This window comes from Hyperolius riggenbachi, chromosome 12, assembly GCF_040937935.1.
Source record: "Hyperolius riggenbachi isolate aHypRig1 chromosome 12, aHypRig1.pri, whole genome shotgun sequence".
NCBI classification, from domain to species: Eukaryota; Metazoa; Chordata; class Amphibia; order Anura; family Hyperoliidae; genus Hyperolius; species Hyperolius riggenbachi.
The window spans coordinates 107,946,993-107,967,974 of NC_090657.1; the positions used below are offsets into that span (position 1 = coordinate 107,946,993).

General features: G+C 42.4%; 1 protein-coding gene across 1 annotated transcript in view; it reads left to right on the top strand.

Moving 5' to 3' along the window:
• SOCS7 (suppressor of cytokine signaling 7) overlaps positions 1-20,982 on the top strand; it is a 101,534-nt gene that overhangs the window by 67,670 nt on the left and 12,882 nt on the right. The window contains exon 8 of the mRNA XM_068262319.1: positions 3,726-3,861. Coding sequence (XP_068118420.1) covers positions 3,726-3,861 — 136 coding nt within the window. The remainder of the gene's footprint in view (positions 1-3,725; positions 3,862-20,982) is intronic.

A 20,982-nucleotide genomic window follows, 5' to 3' on the forward strand; every position in this document is an offset into this window, starting at 1 on the left:
CAGTGCTGCCACATCAGTGCATGGACATCATAGCACTTTAATCTGTAATTCTTTACAAATGAATCAAAACTTTTATGATATCCGACACAAAAGTACCTATACAGCTTTCATTGTGGTCAGGCTGAAATCCAATATCTTATGACATTGCTTTCATTAGATTCTGCAATTATGCTTTGAAAATTGCGGTTCACAAATCCTATGTAATAGATTCTAATTTTTCCTAATCCTCTCATAGCTTTAATAAAACACATTATTGCCCTTTATATGCTAGTGTCTGATCCTGTGTAAAGTGCTGACCTTCCTTTCCACATGTGATCTATGGAGCAGGACCCATAAAGTTGGCCTGACATAGGCTCAGGGAGGAAATTATACCACTCAGTAGAAGTCTGTGCGATGTAAGCAGGACATTCCTGCAGTCTGCTAGGTACTCCTACAAATCTGTATACACTGATTTATGAGAAGGTGGTTACATGTTAGGTCAAACAACCACATATTTATTAAGGCATCAGCTAAGATGGCTAACATGTTTCAGAGCACATCAGACCAATCAAAGCCCCATAATTTACTATGTACACCTGTGATGCAAACCAGTATGTAAAAGGAGGCACAATTACTTTTTTAATGTTCTTATGGCAGGGCTATATTCTTATGGCAAGGCTGGTGACGTCAGCCAGCAGGAGCAGTCTTTTGTGAAGTGTAGTTGGGCCAATGGGATGGAAAGTCAAATGACCCAGCAGTCATGTAATACATGGGTGCTGCTGATGCGCTGTTTGCTATGGGAAGGGGAGAGAAGGACATTCTCGCGATTGCCATCCTGCAGTTCAGATTCTCCACCCAGCAGCCAACTCTAATGAAAGGATTGGAGCAGCTGGCTGATGTCAACTTTTTAACCCTACAGTAACAAAAATGTAGCGTGTAGGCCCCGAGTACACTTGCATGCTTCTGTGCATTTTTCAGCAATGTGTATCAGTCATTTATGTTGCTGCAAACATGCACGGAAGTACGCTACTTTACACAGGCACTTTCAAAATCTGTTTCTGAATTTGTAGTTTGGTACAAAAGTAAGGGCCTGAGTACACTTGCCTGCTTTTCTGCAATATATCACTGTTAGGCCTGGAACCCACTGGAGCGATTTTGTGAGCGTTTAGTGAGCGATTCAAACCGCTAGCGATTTCCCTAAACACTCAGCTAATGTTCATGGATGGGCCAAATTCCACTGGAGCGATTGCATTTACCAAAACGCAGGACATGCTGCATTTTTAGCGTTAGCGTTTCTGCAATGTAAAGTATATAAAATCTGGCCTAATCGCTGGTCAAAACGTACACAGAGCGATTTAGTTAGCGTTTTGCTTGTCTGAAACGCTACCCAGAAGGCCTTAATCAGTCTCCTAATTCCTGGTGACGTCTGCTGGATGGTCGGAAGTGCTACAGAGCTGCAGGCTCTGTACACAGAATACATCACTCCAAAAATACTGTGGGTTATGTGTGCTTCATACAGATACAAAGTTGTATTTTAGGTTGTTTTTCTCAAAAAAAGAAAAGAAAAGGTGCTAAACATTAAAAAAGCAAAAAGAAAATAAAAGTTGAGTAAACTACCACTATTGTTTCTGTGTGAGTACTTATTAGTATTATCATTATTAATTTATTGTTTGAAGTATGTGATGCTGCCACTCATACAGTCCCCTTTAATAGCTTAAAAAAAAAAAAAAAATCTAACATTGGCTAAATTTGGTTAAAATTTTTTTTTGAATTAACCAATCATATTGCAAATCGCTATCGCTCACAAAACGCTATGAACTTTTTGCAAAACACCAGAAAACGCTGATGAAATCGCTAACAAGTTTTCACTATGGTAAATGGCTTGTAGCCATGTGGCTGGATAGTGTAATGGTTAAGGGATCTGCCTCTGGCGTAGGAGACTTGGGTTCATATCTCGGCTCTTCCTATTCAGTAATCCTGCACCTATTCAGTGAGGAGTTCTTTGGGCAAGACTCCCTAACACTGCTACTGCCTTCTGAGTGCGCTCTAGTGGCTGCCTCACAAGCATATGCCTAAATAAATATTTTGGCTATGCCAGAAACTGAGATATTAATAGTGTGTTTTTTGTGTACCATCAAATGGAAATAACATGGGTAGTCCCCATTTATCAATATAAAAATAGTCAATGAGATGCAATTCCGAGTTGATGCAGGATTATCTCAATTCATGCAGCTTGAAAACGACCCAATTGAATCCCACCAAAGTTGAATTGTGTCCATGTTCAAGCTGCCTTAATTTGCATAATTCAGCATCATCTCAGAATTCTTCACCTCTCACTGACCATCCCAAATAAAACACCTATATTATAATGTGCAAACAAATTTATAGCCATTAAATACATCTTTACAAAATGACAATATTCCGGTCATGGCCTCTGCTAAGAGAAAAATATCATGACCAATTTATTGGCCATTGGAAAGGCTGAGGAGGAGAAGGGGTGGAACCTTTGCCTCAGATTGTTCTTTGACTTTTTCAGCATGACCTTGTGGAAAGTGTGTTAATGAAGAACTGAAATAAAAATAACGTAATAAATAAATTAGTCAATGTTTGCTCATTGTAAAATCTTTTCTCACCGTGATTTACATTCTGAAATTTATCATAGGTGGTGTCATCTTTAAGGTGGCCATACACTGGTCGATTTGCCATTAGATCGATCAACTGACAGATCCCTATCTGATCGAATCTGATCAGAGAGGGATCGTATGGCTGCCTTTACTGCAAACAGATTGTGAATCGATTTCAGCCTGAAACCGATCAGAATCTGTTGAGCTGCTCCTGCCGCCTGTGTGTCTCCCCCCCCCCCCCCCCCCCCGTATACATTACCTGAAGCTGGCTTCGGGTCCTCTTCTCCGCGCTGCACCACATCCCAGCATCCTGCACCGCACCGCATCCCAGCGTACACTGTGTCACTCCGTGACCAGGAAGTTCAAATAAAGTGCCCTCTATTTGAACTTCCTGGTCACTGGAGTGACACAGGAAGTTAATGTACGCTGGGATGGAGCAGGAACAGAGCGGTGCAGCGCGGAGAAGATGCCCGGGAGCCAGCGTCAGGTAATGTATACCTGTATCGGATCGGCCGCCGCTAGCGGCGCGCTCCCTACCCGCGGGCGATCTACGGTAATTTCCCGCACGGTGCGATAGACGGACCGATACGATTTCGGGAGGAAATCGGATCGGCGGGTGCATTTAGCGCGAACGATTGGCAGCAGATTCGATCCCAGTGATCGAATCTGCTGTCGAACGGCGGCAAATCGGGCCAGTGTATGGCCAGCTTTAGTCATGTTAGGTGCAGCTCTGTGGAATGGTTACTTTCTGAGATTTCTGAAACCAGTAAAAATAATGTCTAGTCTCCTAGAATGCTCTGGGAGGTGAATTCCGCATAGGCTGAGCATCACTGGGAGGGTGGAGGGGTTACATATATACAGCAATATGTAGATATAGAAAGTGATTCTGATGCTGAAACCAGGGAAATTACCATAAAAGTGGGTATCCTAAATAATTCACTGCATTCTACTAAATGTCACTACAGTGCGTCTTTAATCCACAGATGTCTGAACACTACTGCTGATTGACAGTAAGAAGTTACTATAGTTATTGAACAACATGCAGATTGCAATTGCTCTATGTCTCTAAATCCAAACAATAGTTTGGTAACGGTGAAGCATTTTGTGCATTCTTTCTTTCAGGCCTCCCTCCTACCCCAGTACAGCTGTTATACCCTGTATCCCGCTTCAGCAATGTGAAGTCCCTGCAGCATTTGTGCCGCTTCCGTATTCGGCAGCTTGTGAGGATAGACCACATTCCAGAGCTCCCTCTACCCAAGTGAGTGTTCTGATCTCTATGTAAGACCTGGCATTTCTTTGTTTCTAGCTATGTGACTTGAAATTGACAGATTACATACAGGCTGTAGCTTGCATTGTTGTGCCAGTTAGGCCCGGTTCACATTCGCGTTTTTTTGCCGATCGGAACTGGACCGTATACTGTACAAACGGAACAGACGCGAATGGATCCAATGTTAATCTATGGGACTGTAAACATCCATCCGTCCGTCCGGATATGTTACCTATGTTCTGGTCCCTGGATCGAAAAAGTGCTGCAGGCCCTAATTTTCCAGACCGTTGCTCCCTGCGGACCTGAAACGTAATGTTTTTGCAGGGCAATAGGAACCATTACTATAAATGAGGTAACTAACCTCAGTGCATCTGCGCAGTTGCAGGCTAAAGTAGTTGGATGCAGTGAGTAGGATATCTTATCTCACTGTTATCTAATACAGGTATTATTAGCGCTGCCTGCCAATACACAACCAGTGAATGAATATCTAGAAATAATTTTACCAAGGTATCAAGTGTATATGCAAATTTATCAGAAACTTTATTTTAAAGGGACTCCGAGCAGTGCAGAAACTACGAAAAGATGCATATCATTTAAAAGCTCTGTTTCTCCTCTTTCCAATGATATATAAATCGCCACCCTACACCTTTTATTTTTCGCTATTTTCGTGATTGAAATTGCAGCGGCTGCGATTTTGATAGCGAAAATAGAGAAAACTAAAAGGCGTAGGGGGACGATTTAGTGGTCGTCAGAAAGAGGGGAAAGAGAGCTTTAAAATGATATCCATCTTTCCATAGTTACATTGTATTACACAGGGCGACTTTTTCCTAAAGTCAGCAGCAGCTCCATTCTAAAGGAAATAAGTTTGTGGAGTTCGGACGTATACAGTACTAATAAAAATATGGATTACTAGGAAATCTGTTTAAAGTTTAAAAACCTTGTTTACACAAAACAGAGTTGGCAAGTCAGCCATATAATAGTGTGTATGCATCTAGTGCATACAAGTCAAACTCCGGCCCGCGGGCCAAACCTGGCCCTCAGAGCCATTAAATTTGGCCCTCAAGTGGTTTCCCCATTTTGCATTATGTTTGGCCCACTATAGACCACCGGGGAAGCTATATTGGAGGTGAAGCCCTAGATCACCAGGGAAGCCATATGGGGGAGGGAGGGGGGAAAGCTCTAAACACCAGGAAACTGTATAGGGGAGGGAGGGTGGCTCCTGGGAACTTTATAAAGGAGGATGGTGCCCAGTAGACATCAAAATTGGCCCGCGACTAGGTACAATTTCGGACCACTTTGTATTTGAGCTCGACACCGCTGATTATCAGTTAAATACCTGTCGGTGCATTGCCTCTGAAGCTCAATGCCTGTTTATAACATTTTCACATATTTTGTAACTTGTTTTCTTACTGAATAGATGATCACTTGTTTGGGTGTAGTCCTAGATACAGTATACATGAGTATACATTGTCTTGTCACTTAACTGTCCCTCTGAGGGGCTCACAATCTAATTCCTACCACAGTCCTATGTCTATGTATGTATTATGTAGCGTATGTATCCTAGTCTAGGGCCAATTTAGGGGGAAGCCAATTAACTTATCTGTATGTTTTTGGGATGTGGGAGGAAACCGGAGTACCTGGAGGAAACCCACTCAGACACGGGGAGAACATACAATCTCCTTGCAGATGTGGACCTGGCTGGTATTCGAACCGGGCACCCAGCATTGCAAGGCAAGAGCGCTAACCACTACGCCACCGTGCTGCCAAATACAATGGTTTGCAAAAGTATTCTGCCCCCTTGAAGTTTTCCACATTTTGTCATATTACTGCCACAAACATGAATCAATGTTATTGGAATTCCACGTGAAAGACCAATAAAAAGTGGTGTACTCGTGAGAAGTGAAACGAAAATCATAAATGATTCCAAACATTTTTTACAAATAACTGCAAAGTGGGGTGTGCATAATTATTCAGCCCCCATTGGTCTGAGTGCAGTCAGTTGCCCATAGACATTGCTTGATGAGTGCTTATGACTAAATAGAGTGCACCTGTGTGTAATCTTTCAGTACAAATACAGCTGCTCTGTGGCGGCCTCAGAAGTTGTCTAAGAAAATATTGGAAAAAACAATTAACCCTTCGCACACTCACATGCAAATGTTCAAACAAATGCATTCACAGATTTACTCCTCCAGGCACAACAGTTATCCCTACAGCTAAATTAAAAGCCAGGGTTTTAGTTCACAGAAGAATGCATTCTTATGCTTTAGTCACCTATACTGCGTAGAAGTACCCAGGTAAACATAGGTGTCCTAACTCTGGCCCTGTAACATGCATAGTGCAGACATGCAAACACATTCATTGCATCAAACCTATCAATGGATTAGGAGCACACATCCTAACTTCCTCTCCTGGGAAAGACAGTGCATCTTACCAATCGCACAAGGGAGCTAACGTTATGTGTCCATGTGCACCATGCGCATACACCAGCATAAGCTGTCTGCATGCTGACAAACATACAGGGGAAGGGGGGAGTGCACCGAATTGGACCCTAGCCACAGGGGTCAATGATAAGAATAAACATACATATATCCAGGCACATCGCCTCTAGTTAGGACATTAAATAAATTATTAGGGAAAGGGAGGTGCTGAAGGGGGTGTGGCTAGAAACAGCAAAAAAACAATTAACCCTTCGCACACTCACATGCAAATGTTCAAACAAATGCATTCACAGATTTACTCCTCCAGGCACAACAGTTATCCCTACAGCTAAATTAAAAGCCAGGGTTTTAGTTCACAGAAGAATGCATTCTTATGCTTAGTCACCTATACTGCGTAGAAGTACCCAGGTAAACATAGGTGTCCTAACTCTGGCCCTGTAACATGCATAGTGCAGACATGCAAACACATTCATTGCATCAAACCTATCAATGGATTAGGAGCACACATCCTAACTTCCTTTCCTGGGAAAGACAGTGCATCTTACCAATCGCACAAGGGAGCTAACGTTATGTGTCCATGTGCACCATGCGCATACACCAGCATAAGCTGTCTGCATGCTGACAAACATACAGGGGAAGGGGGGAGTGCACCGAATTGGACCCTAGCCACAGGGGTGTTTGCATGTCTGCACTATGCATGTTACAGGGCCAGAGTTAGGACACCTATGTTTACCTGGGTACTTCTACACAGTATAGGTGACTAAGCATAGGAATGCATTCTTCTGTGAACTAAAACCCTGGCTTTTAATTTAGCTGTAGGGATAACTGTTGTGCCTGGAGGAGTAAATCTGTGAATGCATTTGTTTGAACATTTGCATGTGAGTGTGCGAAGGGTTAATTGTTTTTTGCTGTTTCTAGCCACACCCCCTTCAGCACCTCCCTTTCCCTAATAATTTATTTAATGTCCTAACTAGAGGCAATGTGCCTGGATATATGTATGTTTAAGAAAATATTGGGAGCAACAACCATGAAGTCCTAAGAACACACCAGACAGGTCAGGGATAAAAGTTGAGAAATTTAAAGCAGGCTTAGACTGCAAAAAGATTTCCAAAGCCTTGAACATCCCACAGAGCACTGTTCAAGCTATCATTCAGAAATGGAAGGAGTATGGCACAACTGTAAACCTACCAAGACAAGGCCGTCCACCTAAACTCACAGGCCGAACAAGGAGAGCGCTGATCAGAAATGCAGTCAAGAGCCCCATGGTGACTCTGGACGAGCTGCAGAGATCTACAGCTCAGGTGGGGGAATCTGTCCATTGGGCAACTATTAGTCGTGCACTGCACAAAGTTGGCCTTTATGGAAGAGTGGCAAAAAAGAAAGCCATTGTTAACAGAAAAGCATAAGAAGTCTCTTTTGCAGTTTGCCACAAGCCATGTGGGGGACACAGCAAACATGTGGAAGAAGGTGCTCTGGTCAGATGAGACCAAAATGGAACTTTTTGGCCAAAATGCAAAAGGCTATGTGTGGTGGAAAACTAACACAGCACATCACTCTGAACACACCATCCTCACTGTCAAATATGGTGGTGGTGGCAGCATCATGCTCAGTGGGGGTGCTTCTCTTCAGCAGGGAGAGGGAAACTGGTCAGAGTTGATGGGAAGATGGATGGAGCCAAATACCGGGCAATCTTGGAAGAAAACCTCTTGGAGTCTGCAAAAGACTTGAGACTGGGGCGGAGGTTCACCTTCCAGCAGGACAAGGGCCCTAAACATAAAGCCATTGCAACAATGGAATGGTTTAAAACAAAACATATCCATGTGTTAGAATGGCCCAGTCAAAGTCCAGATCTAAATCCAATTGAGAATCTGTGGCAAGATCTGTCTGAAAACTGCTGTTCACAAATGCTGTCCATCTAATCTGACTGAGCTGGAGCTGTTTTGCAAAGAAGAATGGGCAAGGATTTCAGTCTCAAATAAGTATAACCATCTCTTCTTTTAAACATAACAAAGCCCCAGGTCCGGACGGTATACCTATTGAATGGTATGCAAAAAATAAGTCCTCCATAATTCCCCACCTAGTATCTTTATTTCAACACATATACGACACTGGCTCTCTCTCTGATACTATGTACGAAGCTTTAATTACTTTAATTCTTAAACCTAACAAAGACCCTACCTCGTGTGATTCATATCGCCCAATATCACTTATTAACACTGATATAAAAATTCTCACTAAAATTCTGGCCTCTAGACTTAATAACTGCATTACCTCCATTATACACCCAGACCAAACTGGTTTTATCCCCACTCGCTCTACCAGGCTCAATATTAGGTGACTATTTTCAAATTTACAATTCCCACACAAAAACTCTGGTTCAAGAGTAATTTTATCAGTCGACGCCAACAAAGCGTTTGACTCAATCGGATGGATATATGTAAGAGCAGTCCTCAAAGCATTCTGTTTTGGTCCAGTCTTTCAAAATTGGTTCCAGATTTTATATAACAAACCAAAAGCCAAGATAAGAATTAACTCTTTGATTTCCCCTCTTTTTTCTATTGCTAGAGGTACGAGGCAGGGATGCCCACTCTCACCCCTTCTCTTTGCCATTGAACCCCTCGCCCAAGCTATTTGTCACAGCCCTCTAATTCAAGGCCTCAAAATACACAATGTTAAACGCATCTCCCTATACGCCGATGACATGCTGGTATATTTGGCAGATCCAGGCCCCTCTTTAGAAGCCACTTTAAATATATACAATGCCTTTTATAAAATATCGGGACTCTCTATCAATTGGTCCAAATCAATCTTCTTTCCTCTGGATACCTTTGACCTCCAAAGAATATCCAAACTCTCTCAACTACAGGTAGTGGAGGAATTTAAATATCTAAAGACGCCATCTAAAATCCTTCATAGAGGCAAACCTTGATCCAGCTATGACACAGGTGAAATCAAAACTACAAAAATGGGCCTCCTGCCCTTAAATTTAGCTTGTAGAATATGTATTATTAAAATGGTAGTAGCCCCCAAAATACTATACATTATGCAGATGTCTCCAGTTTGGATCCAACAATCCCTATTTAAAGTGGAATATAACCTTGCATTTCAACTTTGCTCTAAAACATTATTTACAGCATATTATATGCAAAAAGCATTTTTTTTTACTAGACCAGCATTGGAAGGGTTAAACACAGAGGTTTAAGGTTCCTGGAGAGAGATGCAGAACTTCAGATTGTTACATTCTATTTAGTTATATGTATCTATTGAGAAATGTTACACACTCTTTGGCTGTCCTCCAGCTCCTGAGAGAGTGAGTCACATTCAACACTTAGATACATTTATGTAAACAAAATGTATCTTTGTCAGCTTGGATGCTTCTGCAGAAATCTCCAGGAACTTTAAAGCTGTGTGTAACCCTTCCAATGCTGGTCTAGTAAAAAAAAAAAAATGCTGGTTGCATATAATATACTGTAAATAATGTTTTAGAGCAAAGTTGAAATGCAAGGTTATATTCCGCTTTAAACGTATTAATGCTATGATACTTTCATTTATTTGGTCCAGCTCCTCACCGCGCATATCATTAGCTACACTTCAACTCCCTCCTGCTCTAGGAGGCCTGGCCTTACCTAATTTTCTGATCTATCACATGGCGGCACAACTAATTCCCATTCAAAGCTGGCTTAGCGACGACAGATCAAATTCCAGTTTAGCGGTGGAAGCGGACATTGCAGGCTCCTATGAGTCAATCTGCGGTGCGGTTTATCGATATAAAGTCTTTGGAGGTCCAGAAGGAACAACCCTCATTTGTAATACCATCCGAATGTACAAAAAAGCGCCAAAATTACTAGACGAACCCCTAAAATATGTGTCCCTTAGTTCTCCCTTATGGGGCAACCCCAATCTCCCTGAATTACACACAGTGCCTGATATTACCTTTTGGCATACACATAATGTCAAATATATATCCCAACTGTATGACAATGGCACTTTTAAAGACTTTAATACTGTACGCTCAGAATTTGGTCTACCCAAAAATGCTCTATTTCGGTATTTTCAATTACGACACGCCTTAAAAGCACAAATTGGGCTAACGGGTAAGCCTTGATCCCTCGAACTAGAAAAACGTCTCCTAAAAAAAGATCATACAAAACAAATATTCACCTTATACAATTTTTTAAGCACCCACGGAAATGCCAGGAGAGTCCTGTCCTCGAGAAACCGTTGGTCGGCTCTCGACCCAAATTTATCCCAAGAGAAATGGTCAGAACATGCTGAGGGATTTAACCCCCCTGGCGGTCTATTAAAAACCGCCAGGGGGCAGCAGAGCGGTTTTTTTAAATCATGTAGCGAGCCCAGGGCTCAGCGCTGCCTGGCGCTGATTGGCCAGGCAGCGCATGGGGTCTGGGGGAGGGGGGGGAGGAGGGGCGGCGCGGAGAGTGGCGGCTGCGATCAGAGTGCACACGCAGCTAGCAAAGTGCTAGCTGCGTGTTGCAAAAAAAAAAAAAGTGTGCAAATCGGCCCAGCAGGGCCTGAGAAATCCTCCTGCGCGGCATAGCCCGTGCTCAGCACGGGCTTACCGCCAGGGAGGTTAATAAGGATATCATTGCCTCATATGACAAAATTACAAATATTAAATGGTTTCACCAAGTTTACTATACACCACTTAGATTAGCTAAAATGAGTTCCTCTTATGATAAATGTTGCTTTAAGTGTAAAGCCCCCCATGCTGACTTTCTTCATTGCGTATGGAGCTGCCCTTTAGTCAATAACTATTGGAAATCTGTTATTCATTTTATACGGGATACTCTACAACTACCAGTGATGCTAGATGCTAGATATACAGCTGTGCTTGTTAGGGATCTTGGGAGATATACCCTGTAGCAAATATCAATCTATCCTAATTAAAATTCTTCTACATTATGCCAGAAAAGCTATAACCTTAAAATGGAAACTACCGTTAATTCCCTCAATAAGAGAGTGGAAAAAACTGGTAAATTCAGTGCTCCCACTTTACAAAATCACTTACCAGTCACAAAACCAATTCAAAAAATTCGATAAAACCTTGTATAGATGGGTAAATGCTACAGAAACTACAATCCCTAATCTCGATATAAGCGTAGCTGTTCAAGACCTACAATGGGTTTAAAAGATGTTTATAGACACATTTATAGGTGTCACTGTCACATGTATTATTGACATTCGTTGTAATGAAGGTAAGTCGTGAGAAATCAAAGTTTGTCTAAAATATAACTGTTTCTGACCCAATGTTGATTGTAATCAAATGATTGATCTATGTCAAATTTCGTATGTATGCTGGAATGGTTTTTTCTTTTTTTATTGTACTGCTTCTTATAAAAAACAATAAAAACTCTGTTAAAAAAAAAAAAAAAAAGATTTCAGTCTCTAGATGGGCAAAGCTGGTAGAGACATACCCTAAAAGACTGGCAGCTGTAATTGCAGCAAAAGGTGGTTCTACAAAGTATTGACTCAGGGGGCTGAATAAACACACACACACACACACACACACACACACACACACACACACACACACACACACACACACACACACACACACACACACACACACACACACACACACACACACACACACACACACACACACACACACACACACACACACACACACACACACACACACACACACACACACACACACACTTTGCAGTTTTTTGGGGTTTTTTAAATGTTTGGAATCGTGTGATTTTTGTTCCACTTTTCAGGTGTACACCACTTTGTATTGGTCTTTCACATGGAATTCTAATAAAATGTATTCATGTTTGTGACAGTAATATGACAAAATGTGGAAAACTTCAAGGGGGCCGAATACTTTTGCAAACCGCTGTATGTAAACACAGGGTTAACCACCTGTGTTTGCATATTGGCTCAGTATTTGGCAGACAGCTCAAATTAAACTCATTACTTGCTGTGATAGGGGAATTACAGGCTGTTTATATAAACACACACAGGATAGACACAGACTGGATTTCTCTGTGCTTCCTTGTCTCCTGTGCAAGGGTTTAGGTCTGCTTTAATAAGGTCTGTTAGCCTGGTGACATGGAACAGGTCACGGGAAGCAATGAGAAAAGCATTTACCTTATGTCCTCTGATGTCATAATGCTAGAGCACTGCTAGAGGGTACTTAGATTTCATGTTCTTTTTTTTGTGCTTTTTCATGCCGCAGTTGCAGATATATGTAATTATATATTGCCAAGATAAGAGGGCTTCAGAGAACATTTCCCATAGATTTCCTTTGGCAGTCAGATTTAAATATTGATTTTCTTATGCCAGCGGCATGCCGCCTGACCTGAGCATATCGCATCTTATGGCTGTTCACAAGCCACCCTTTGCCCCAAAAATGCTGTCCATAAGATACTCAGACATCTGGCAGCTGCTGGCCTGTGATATCACACAGGAGAGTAACTTCACTAAAGTTTGATCTATAGTTTTAATAGAACACTGCTGTTAGATGGAAGAGGTGACATGAGAAAAAGGAATGGTAGGGACAATAACAAGTCTGCTACATACTGCCTTAGTTTGTCACTTTATAACTTTGTTGCTCACACATATTCAGTTGGAGCATTGCAGATTTTTCATTAACAAAATATGAGCCAAAATTATCCTTTAAGTCAGCAATGCAAGAGGCCAATTACTGTATATGATACAGAAGTCTTACAGTGATGTGCTAGTTTATTTATGGTGTGGGGATGAAAGTGATCTCTGCAGATCTCATTGGAGCATTTTGCCTCCATTAAAGTGGACCTGACCTCTTTCACACGACAGAAGGAAAACCTAGACAAATGCACCCTGTATGTATTTAGAGAGTTTAGCCTGTCTAATCCCCCCCTCGTATGTGACTAATCACACGTTGTAATTTGATCTCTCTACATGTCAGCTGGCTGCCATGACAGGTAAGCTTATTTTTAGAGCACAGGATGTTAATGTCTCAAGCAAGTTGAATACGAGCCCAGGCGCTCTGTGGGACGCAGTAGATCACAGCAGCGTACAGATAAAAAGCTGTCCCAATCCAGCCTCCTCAGATCCTTAATCTGACGCGCTGATTGGCTCCCACATGCAGTTATTATAAATCTTCTACCATACTCCGAGTCTTTCCCTTGTCACCGCTCTTATCCGTATAATTCCACCGATGGGTAATATATAGAAAAGGAAAAAAAGAGGAGGACTGCTTTAAGTGGTAGATCCAGTACACAGAACTTTTAATCAATCCAATAAAAGAGGAATACAGGATAACGCACATTTGTGGGTCCTAAATCCTTTAGGACCCACTGGCAAGTAGCGCTTCCCACTCCTGTGGTACTAAAGTATCCAACAATCTGAACCATAGTGTCCGCTCCCATCCCGACCGGTTTCAGTGATCGTCTGGTATTGAGAGCGCAATTTGTGGAACACATGGGGAGCTTCCGCCGGATTGGAGGATTCTCATTGAATCACTGAGTAGTGGACCAATGAAAATGCTCCCAGGTCCTCAGGACGGATTCCCATTGGTCTTTGGTCTTTTGCAAACCAATTGGAGCTTGATGCTTCTGATTAGGCTCTTGAATTGGCCATTCCTTCCGTACAGGGGGCCTGAGTGGGGGGCGGTGGAATGCAAAACTGAGCTGAGAATATTCAGTGAAAAACTGATGCCATTGTAACAAACAAATCCGTTAAATAGAAAATGGAGCAGTTTTTACAGGAGAAGTTTTGTACAGTGAGAACCCAGCCATAGGCCAGAAACCCACTAGGAGCGTTTTTCTGAGCACTTCGCGATTTGAACTCTTGCTAATGTAATGCTATGGGTGTGATCTCATTTGAGCGATGTGATTTTATAAAAATCTCCCATAGCATTGCATTAACAAGAGCTTTTTCAAATAGCTAGCGATTAAAAATAGTTCCTAGTGTGTTTCTGGCCTTACATATACTTTGAAGTGTGGAACGGGACCATGGCCTCCCTCAATTCACTGAGCAATTTAGACTAGTCTACAGATGGTTTTTAGTCTACTGGTGGTTTGGTGTAATGTTTTAGACCTGGGTCTAACATTCAGTAATTACACAATTCACAAAGGCAAACAAACCACTCCCACTTTTTCTGACAGAGATTAGACCAGCTGATTTCTATCGGTAAAGTAATTCTGTGAGGTATTTTGGAGGTGAGGATAGAACCTTTTGAATGAATTATGCAGGAGTTTAATTGTATCCAGAGGAGAGCTCATCAGGTGAGAAGGATGTCTGTTACAGCTACTAGTTTGTGAATTGCATCTTCTGGTCATTTCCCCTGCTTTACTGACCTAATTACCGAATGTCTTAGACCAGGTCTAAAACATTTGGTAATAGCGAATTCCCCTTTGATGCAACTGACCAACCCATCAGTAGACTAGAAACCATCAGTACACTAGCCTGAACTGCTTAGTGAATTGAGGCCTGTTTTGACCAAAGCAACAAATTGCTGGGGTTGTTTTTAATAGTATGAATGATCTCTTGCATTGCCATTATACATAAAAACTTGATGTCTGTAAAGAAAATCTTTTTGCTGAGTTGGAGGCTTTCTCATGAGAACTGATGAGTTTTGCATGTCCATTGAAATGCTATTTAAGTTCTGAACCTTCCCTATATATTTTCTGCATTGCTTAACATTCACAAGGTGTAATGGTGCCTATACATGCACAAAAATATGTTGCCTGTATGGATCTGGACTCGACCCCTCAGATGACAGGTAATAGCTGAATGCTGTGCAGACACATCGCAGGGCCATAGGCTCAATGCGTTCTATTGCTATGTAGAGGAGGGATGATGGAGCAGCTTCGAGCAGGATGGGTAAGGCAGAGAACAATGTGCTTGGGCTGCATGTGGCCTGGGATGATCCAGAACTTCAAAACCCGGGGCTGCTGTACACCCACTCAATTCTTGTCAGAGAAGGCTCCCAGCAGGTGGTCTGCTACAGTGCTGTATCAATACCTGTAGATCTGTATGGTTTATTGCCACGCCTATTGCACAACAGATTAAACAATCCAATTTTATTTTGGTCAAAGAAAAATAACTGTGGCTAAAGCCGCATATACCCATAGGATAAATATTACTTGAAGCAGGCTTTCATGACTGCTTTGGGTGACAACTGAAGTGAGATGAATATGTAAGCTGCCGTATTTATTTTTTAACAATACCAGTTGCCTGGCTGCCCTGCTGGTCTATTTGGCTGCATTAGAGTCTGAATCACACCAGAAACGAGCATGCAGCTAAACTTGTCAGATCTGACAATGTCAAACGCCTGATCTGCTGCATGCTTGTTCAGGGTCTATAGCCAAAAGTATTAGCAGCAGAGGATCAGCAGGATAGCCAGGCAACTGGTATTCCTTGAAAGGAAATAAATATGGCAGCCTCCATATCCCTCTTGCTTCACTTGTTCTTTAAGCTGCATTTAGTCGGTTTATAAGCTTCCTGCATTTCTGCGAAGGAGCATGTTCAGTCCTATGGAGAGGGGAGTGGTGGGGCCCCAGTGTCAGACGCAGTAATTATCAGCCTTGTATCTAACTTGGCAGATTCCTGAAGTGGAAATAGTCTATCAAATTGTCACCTAGCATGATTATGAACAATTATTTCAGGTGTGTGTGTGTGTGTGTGTGTGTGTGTGTGTGTGTGTGTGTGTGTGTGTGTGTGTGTGTGTGTGTGTGTGTGTGTGTGTGTGTGTGTGTGTGTGTGTGTGTGTGTGTGTGTGTGTAAACATAAAGGATATTTGATGATTATGAAATCAAAGTTCTGCTCTTGTAGTTGGTAGCACTTCCTTCCCTTCACTGTTTGTTCCCTAAAACCGCTCCTTTGCTTTTTGCAGGTTCTGATGTAGACATAGATCAGTAGGAGAGTACAGTACAAGCTATTTTCGCATTGGATACAGGGTTTTTTTTTCCCATGTATGTGGCCACCTTCCCCCTTTTCCTACTGCTGTGCAGAGTGGCATGTGTGTAAACACTGTTCTCCCTCCTGTATAATTATCATTTTTCCAGTAACCTCCAGGACAGGTCCACCCTGAGACGACATAGGCTCCTCCCAGGAACAGGAAACGTCCACGTAGAGTACTCTATAAATTTTAAACTGACACCCACAACTCCAGTTGACGTTTCCTGTTCCAGGAAAGCAAGGGTGCTCTATGCCGCTCGCCGGTCCTTCAGATCAGGTGTGTCTGGGACTAGGTTGGCGGTGTATCAGGGGGACCTGCCTGGAGGTGGTTTTGGATCCCTAGAGAGAAGATGGAGGTACCTGTCTTCGGCGCTCCTATGGCTACCCGAGTTGAGGTGGATCTAAGAGGAGCAAGCGGCGTCCGTGATTCACTAGAAGGCAGAGGCCGTTGGCGCGCTGGAGTGGTGTGAGGGCTGTCCCTGAGCTTCCGGAGGGTTGGCTGGATTTGCCCTCAATGGCGGCTTCCGTATAGGAACTTCCGCCCTTACATGACGTCACTTCCGGTCGGCGCGGTGAAGAGACGTCGGAACTCTGCAGGGCTCGGCAGTTTGTTTGTTGAGCGGAGCAGGATGGACGCTAAGCAGGAGCCAGGAAAGGGCGGAGAATCTGCTGATCCTTCAAGACCAAGGAGGCGGTGCCCGCTCTGTGATACAAAACTTGCCCATACATATACTAAACAGTTTTGTCAGGCCTGCTTTATGAAATTAATTCAGGAACAGTCAGGAGGGTTGAAGGAGGAAATCATGTCTGCAGTTAAACAGGAGATGGCAGAGACAATAAAATCAATAAGGGAAGCCTTTACGGCAGCAGTTGCTCCGCCTGCCGATGCAATGGAGGCTGGGACTAGTACAGCTACACCTTTAACCCCTGATCCTAAGGCTGTTACCACACAGCCTGAACAACCTGATAAACACAAGAGTAAGGCCTCATCTAAGAGACGTATTATTTCGTCCTCAGAAGAAGAGGGTATAGATGAAGAGGATGAGGATAACGATGGGTCAGATGCATCTTCCGTAAAAAGTATGGATAGTATGTCAGATCCTAAGAAAGTTTCTAGATTTAGATTCCCGGCGGATGACACAGAGCAACTTATTTTAGCGATCAATAAGACTCTTAACATTGAGCCAGAGAAGACAAAAGACATATCAGTACATGATAGGCTATACCAGGGAATGGAACCAGCGGAACCACTAACCTTTCCCATTCATATTTCTACTAAAAATACAATTATGAGTCAGTGGAAGTATCCGGACAAGAAACTATTTATGTCTAAAGGATTTATTAAGAGATTTCCGTTTAAAGAAGATGATGTTAAGATGTGGAATCGTTGTCCCAAGCTTGATGCGGCTTTTTCGCAGGTTAACAAACAGAACGAATTAGCATTTGAAGATCTGGGATATCTCAAAGATCCACAAGATAAGAAAGTAGAGTTTGCTCTGAAAAAAGCCTGGTCCTCAGCTGGTGCAAATTTTCGGCCGGCAGCAGCTACTACATGTGTAGCAAGAGTATTGGCATTATGGGTGAAAAAAGTGGAAGAGAATGTTCAGAAAGGAGCTTCTAAAGAAGACATACTAGAGTCGTTAGATGTGGTGTCTAGGGCTACTGACTATATTACAGATGCGGCAGCAGAGAATATAAGAATAAATGCGAGAACAACAGCTTTAATTAATACTGCCAGGCGCAATTTATGGATCAAAAATTGGGAGGGCAGTCAGACTTCGAAAGCAAGAGTATGCAATATACCGTTCGATGGTGAGTTATTATTTGGAGCACAACTAGATGAGATATTGGAGAGAACTTCTAACAAGAAGAAGAGTTTTCCAGTTAAGAAGAAATTTGTGCAGAATAAGAGATTCTTCAGGAGAAATAGGCAGGAGAATAAAGAAAGGCCTCAACAAAGAAGGAAGCCTTGGGCAATTAACAAAGAGGGGGCAAAAAAGAACTTTCTTTTTCGAAGCTCAGACGTTCAAGAAAGGAAGTGACGCCAGAGAAAAAGTTGGGGGTCGTCTAATGAGATTTTATTCCCAGTGGACAAAAGTCAGCAGAAACGATTTCATCCTCAATCTCATAAATACAGGATACAGGATTCAATTTCAGTCATTGCCAGGAAACAGATTCATCACTACTCCTCTTCCCAGGGACAAAGAAAGAAAAGAGGCCCTGGGAAAGATCATAAACGATATGGTGGAGGAAAAAGTGGTGGTCCCTGTTCCGCGCAATCAGATACAAAGGGGTTTTTACTCGACGATCTTTATGGTAAAAAAGCCGACGGGCAAGTTCAGACTAATTCTGAACCTCAAGCCTCTAAACCCCTTTGTATCTTATCAAAGATTCAGGATGGAATCAATATTCTCTGTGAGAAACTTACTAACCCCCAACTGCGTAATGACGAACATAGACTTGAGAGATGCTTACTGGCACATCCCAATAAGAGAGTCATCCCAGAGGTTCCTCAGATTTGCGGTAAAGGGAAGGAAGTTGATTCAACATTTCCAGTTCAATGCTCTACCTTTCGGAATATCATCAGCCCCACGCATCTTCTCGAAGGTAATGGGGGAAGTGATAAAGTATTTCCACACAGAAGGAATCCTGGTAATTCCTTATCTGGACGACTTACTGATAGTAGCAGATTCATACCAGCAAGCAGAAAGGAACACAGCGAGAGTGTTGGAACAATTACAGGCTCTGGGATGGATAATCAATTGGGAAAAATCGATTCTTCAACCAACATCAAGAATACAATTTCTGGGAGTTCTGATAGATTCAGGGACACAAAGACTTTATCTGACAACAGAAAAGATAACAAAGGTAAGAAGAATCATAAAGGAGTGCAACAAGGATCCAGACTTGTCAATAAGGGAAATCATGAAGGTGCTGGGCTTCTTAACCTCGACATCTCCAGCAATTCAGTGGGCCCTGATGCACACAAGACATCTACAGTTTTGGATGATGCAAAACTGGAACAAAAAACAGGAGGATCTGGAAAGGCAGATAAGATGTCCAACAGAAGTGCTGAGATCGCTGGACTGGTGGCTATCAGAGAAAATTCTGACGGAAGGAAGATTATGGAATGTTCCAGCCAAGAAGTACATCACCACAGATGCAAGTCTAATTGGATGGGGAGCCCATCTGGAAGGAACAGTGATGCAAGGACTGTGGTCCAAGTGGATAAGAAACCAGTCTTCAAATTACAGAGAATTAAGAGCAATAAAAGAGTCACTAGTACAGGGTCTGCAGATATTAAAGGGCCAACATGTTCAAGTCAGGACAGACAACACGACCGCTGTGGCTTATATAAATCGACAGGGAGGAACAAGATCAAAAAAGCTCTTGGATCTGGCGATGGAAGTATTGATACTCGCAGAGGAGAATTTCCTGTCATTGTCAGCAATTCATCTAAAAGGATCTCTAAACAACATGGCAGATTTCCTAAGCAGACACAGCCTGTCGAACTCGGAAATGGAAATATCACACAGAGTATTCAAAAGTCTAGTAAAAATGTGGGGACGTCCCCAGATAGACATGTTCGCAAACAAGTCAAACACAAAATGCAGGAGGTTCTATTCGTTGAATCCCAGAGAGGGAGCGGAAGCGGTGGATGCACTCAGTCAGAACTGGACATTCGAGAGGGGATATGCGTTTCCACCGATTCAGCTTATTCCGCGGGTGTTACAGAAACTGATGCAGACAAGGGTAACAGTCATTATGGTAACACCGGATTGGCCAGGAAGAAGTTGGTATCCGATGATTCTAAAAATGAGGTTGGAGGGTCCATTGAGAATCTCTCACAGGGATACACTATCCAGCAAATCAGGAAGAAATCTAGACTGTATACCAAATCTAAACCTGTCTGCCTGGCTTCTGAGAGGTCTCCGTTAAGAAAGAGAGGGGTTTCAGAAAGAGTCATAAGTACACTATTAGATTGTAGAAAAAAGGTGACGCGGAAAATATACTTAAAATATTGGAAAACCTTCAATATGTGGAAAGAACAGTCGGGATTTTCAGGAGATATAATACCTACGGTATTAGAATTTCTACAAGATGGTGTGGAAAAGAATATTTCTTTAAGTACTTTAAAGGTACAAGTAGCGGCAATATCTACTTTTCTGGATATAAGGTTAGCAGGGGACCCCCTTATAATCCAGTTCTTCAGATCCATTGAGAGAAAGAAGCCCATAGTGAATAGAAAAGTTCCCAGCTGGGACTTATCTTTAGTACTAAAGGTATTGAAAGAGGAACCTTTTGAGCCATTATCGGAGATTCCTTTAAGACTTCTTACAATGAAGACTATCTTTCTAATCGCCATTACTTCAGCGAGGAGAGTAAGTGAGCTGGAAGCGTTAGGTTGTGATGAGCCGTTCTGTATAATATTTAATGATAGGGTAGTATTAAAGACATGTGAGGAATTTCTTCCCAAAGTAACGACAACATTTCACAGATCACAGGAAATTGTGTTACCTTCATTTAATTCAGAACCAGCATTGGATGTCAGGAGATGTCTTATTTCATACATGGAAAGAGTAGCAGAGTTTAGAGAATCAAGAGCTCTATTCATAAATACCTCAGGGGCTACAAAGGGGAAGAAAATGTCGAAGAGAACCATAGCCAAATGGATAAAGTTGGTTATAGAGGAAGCTTATAAGTTAGCAGGAACCTCACTAACAGGTACAGTTAGGGCCCACTCTACTAGGGCAGCTGCCACATC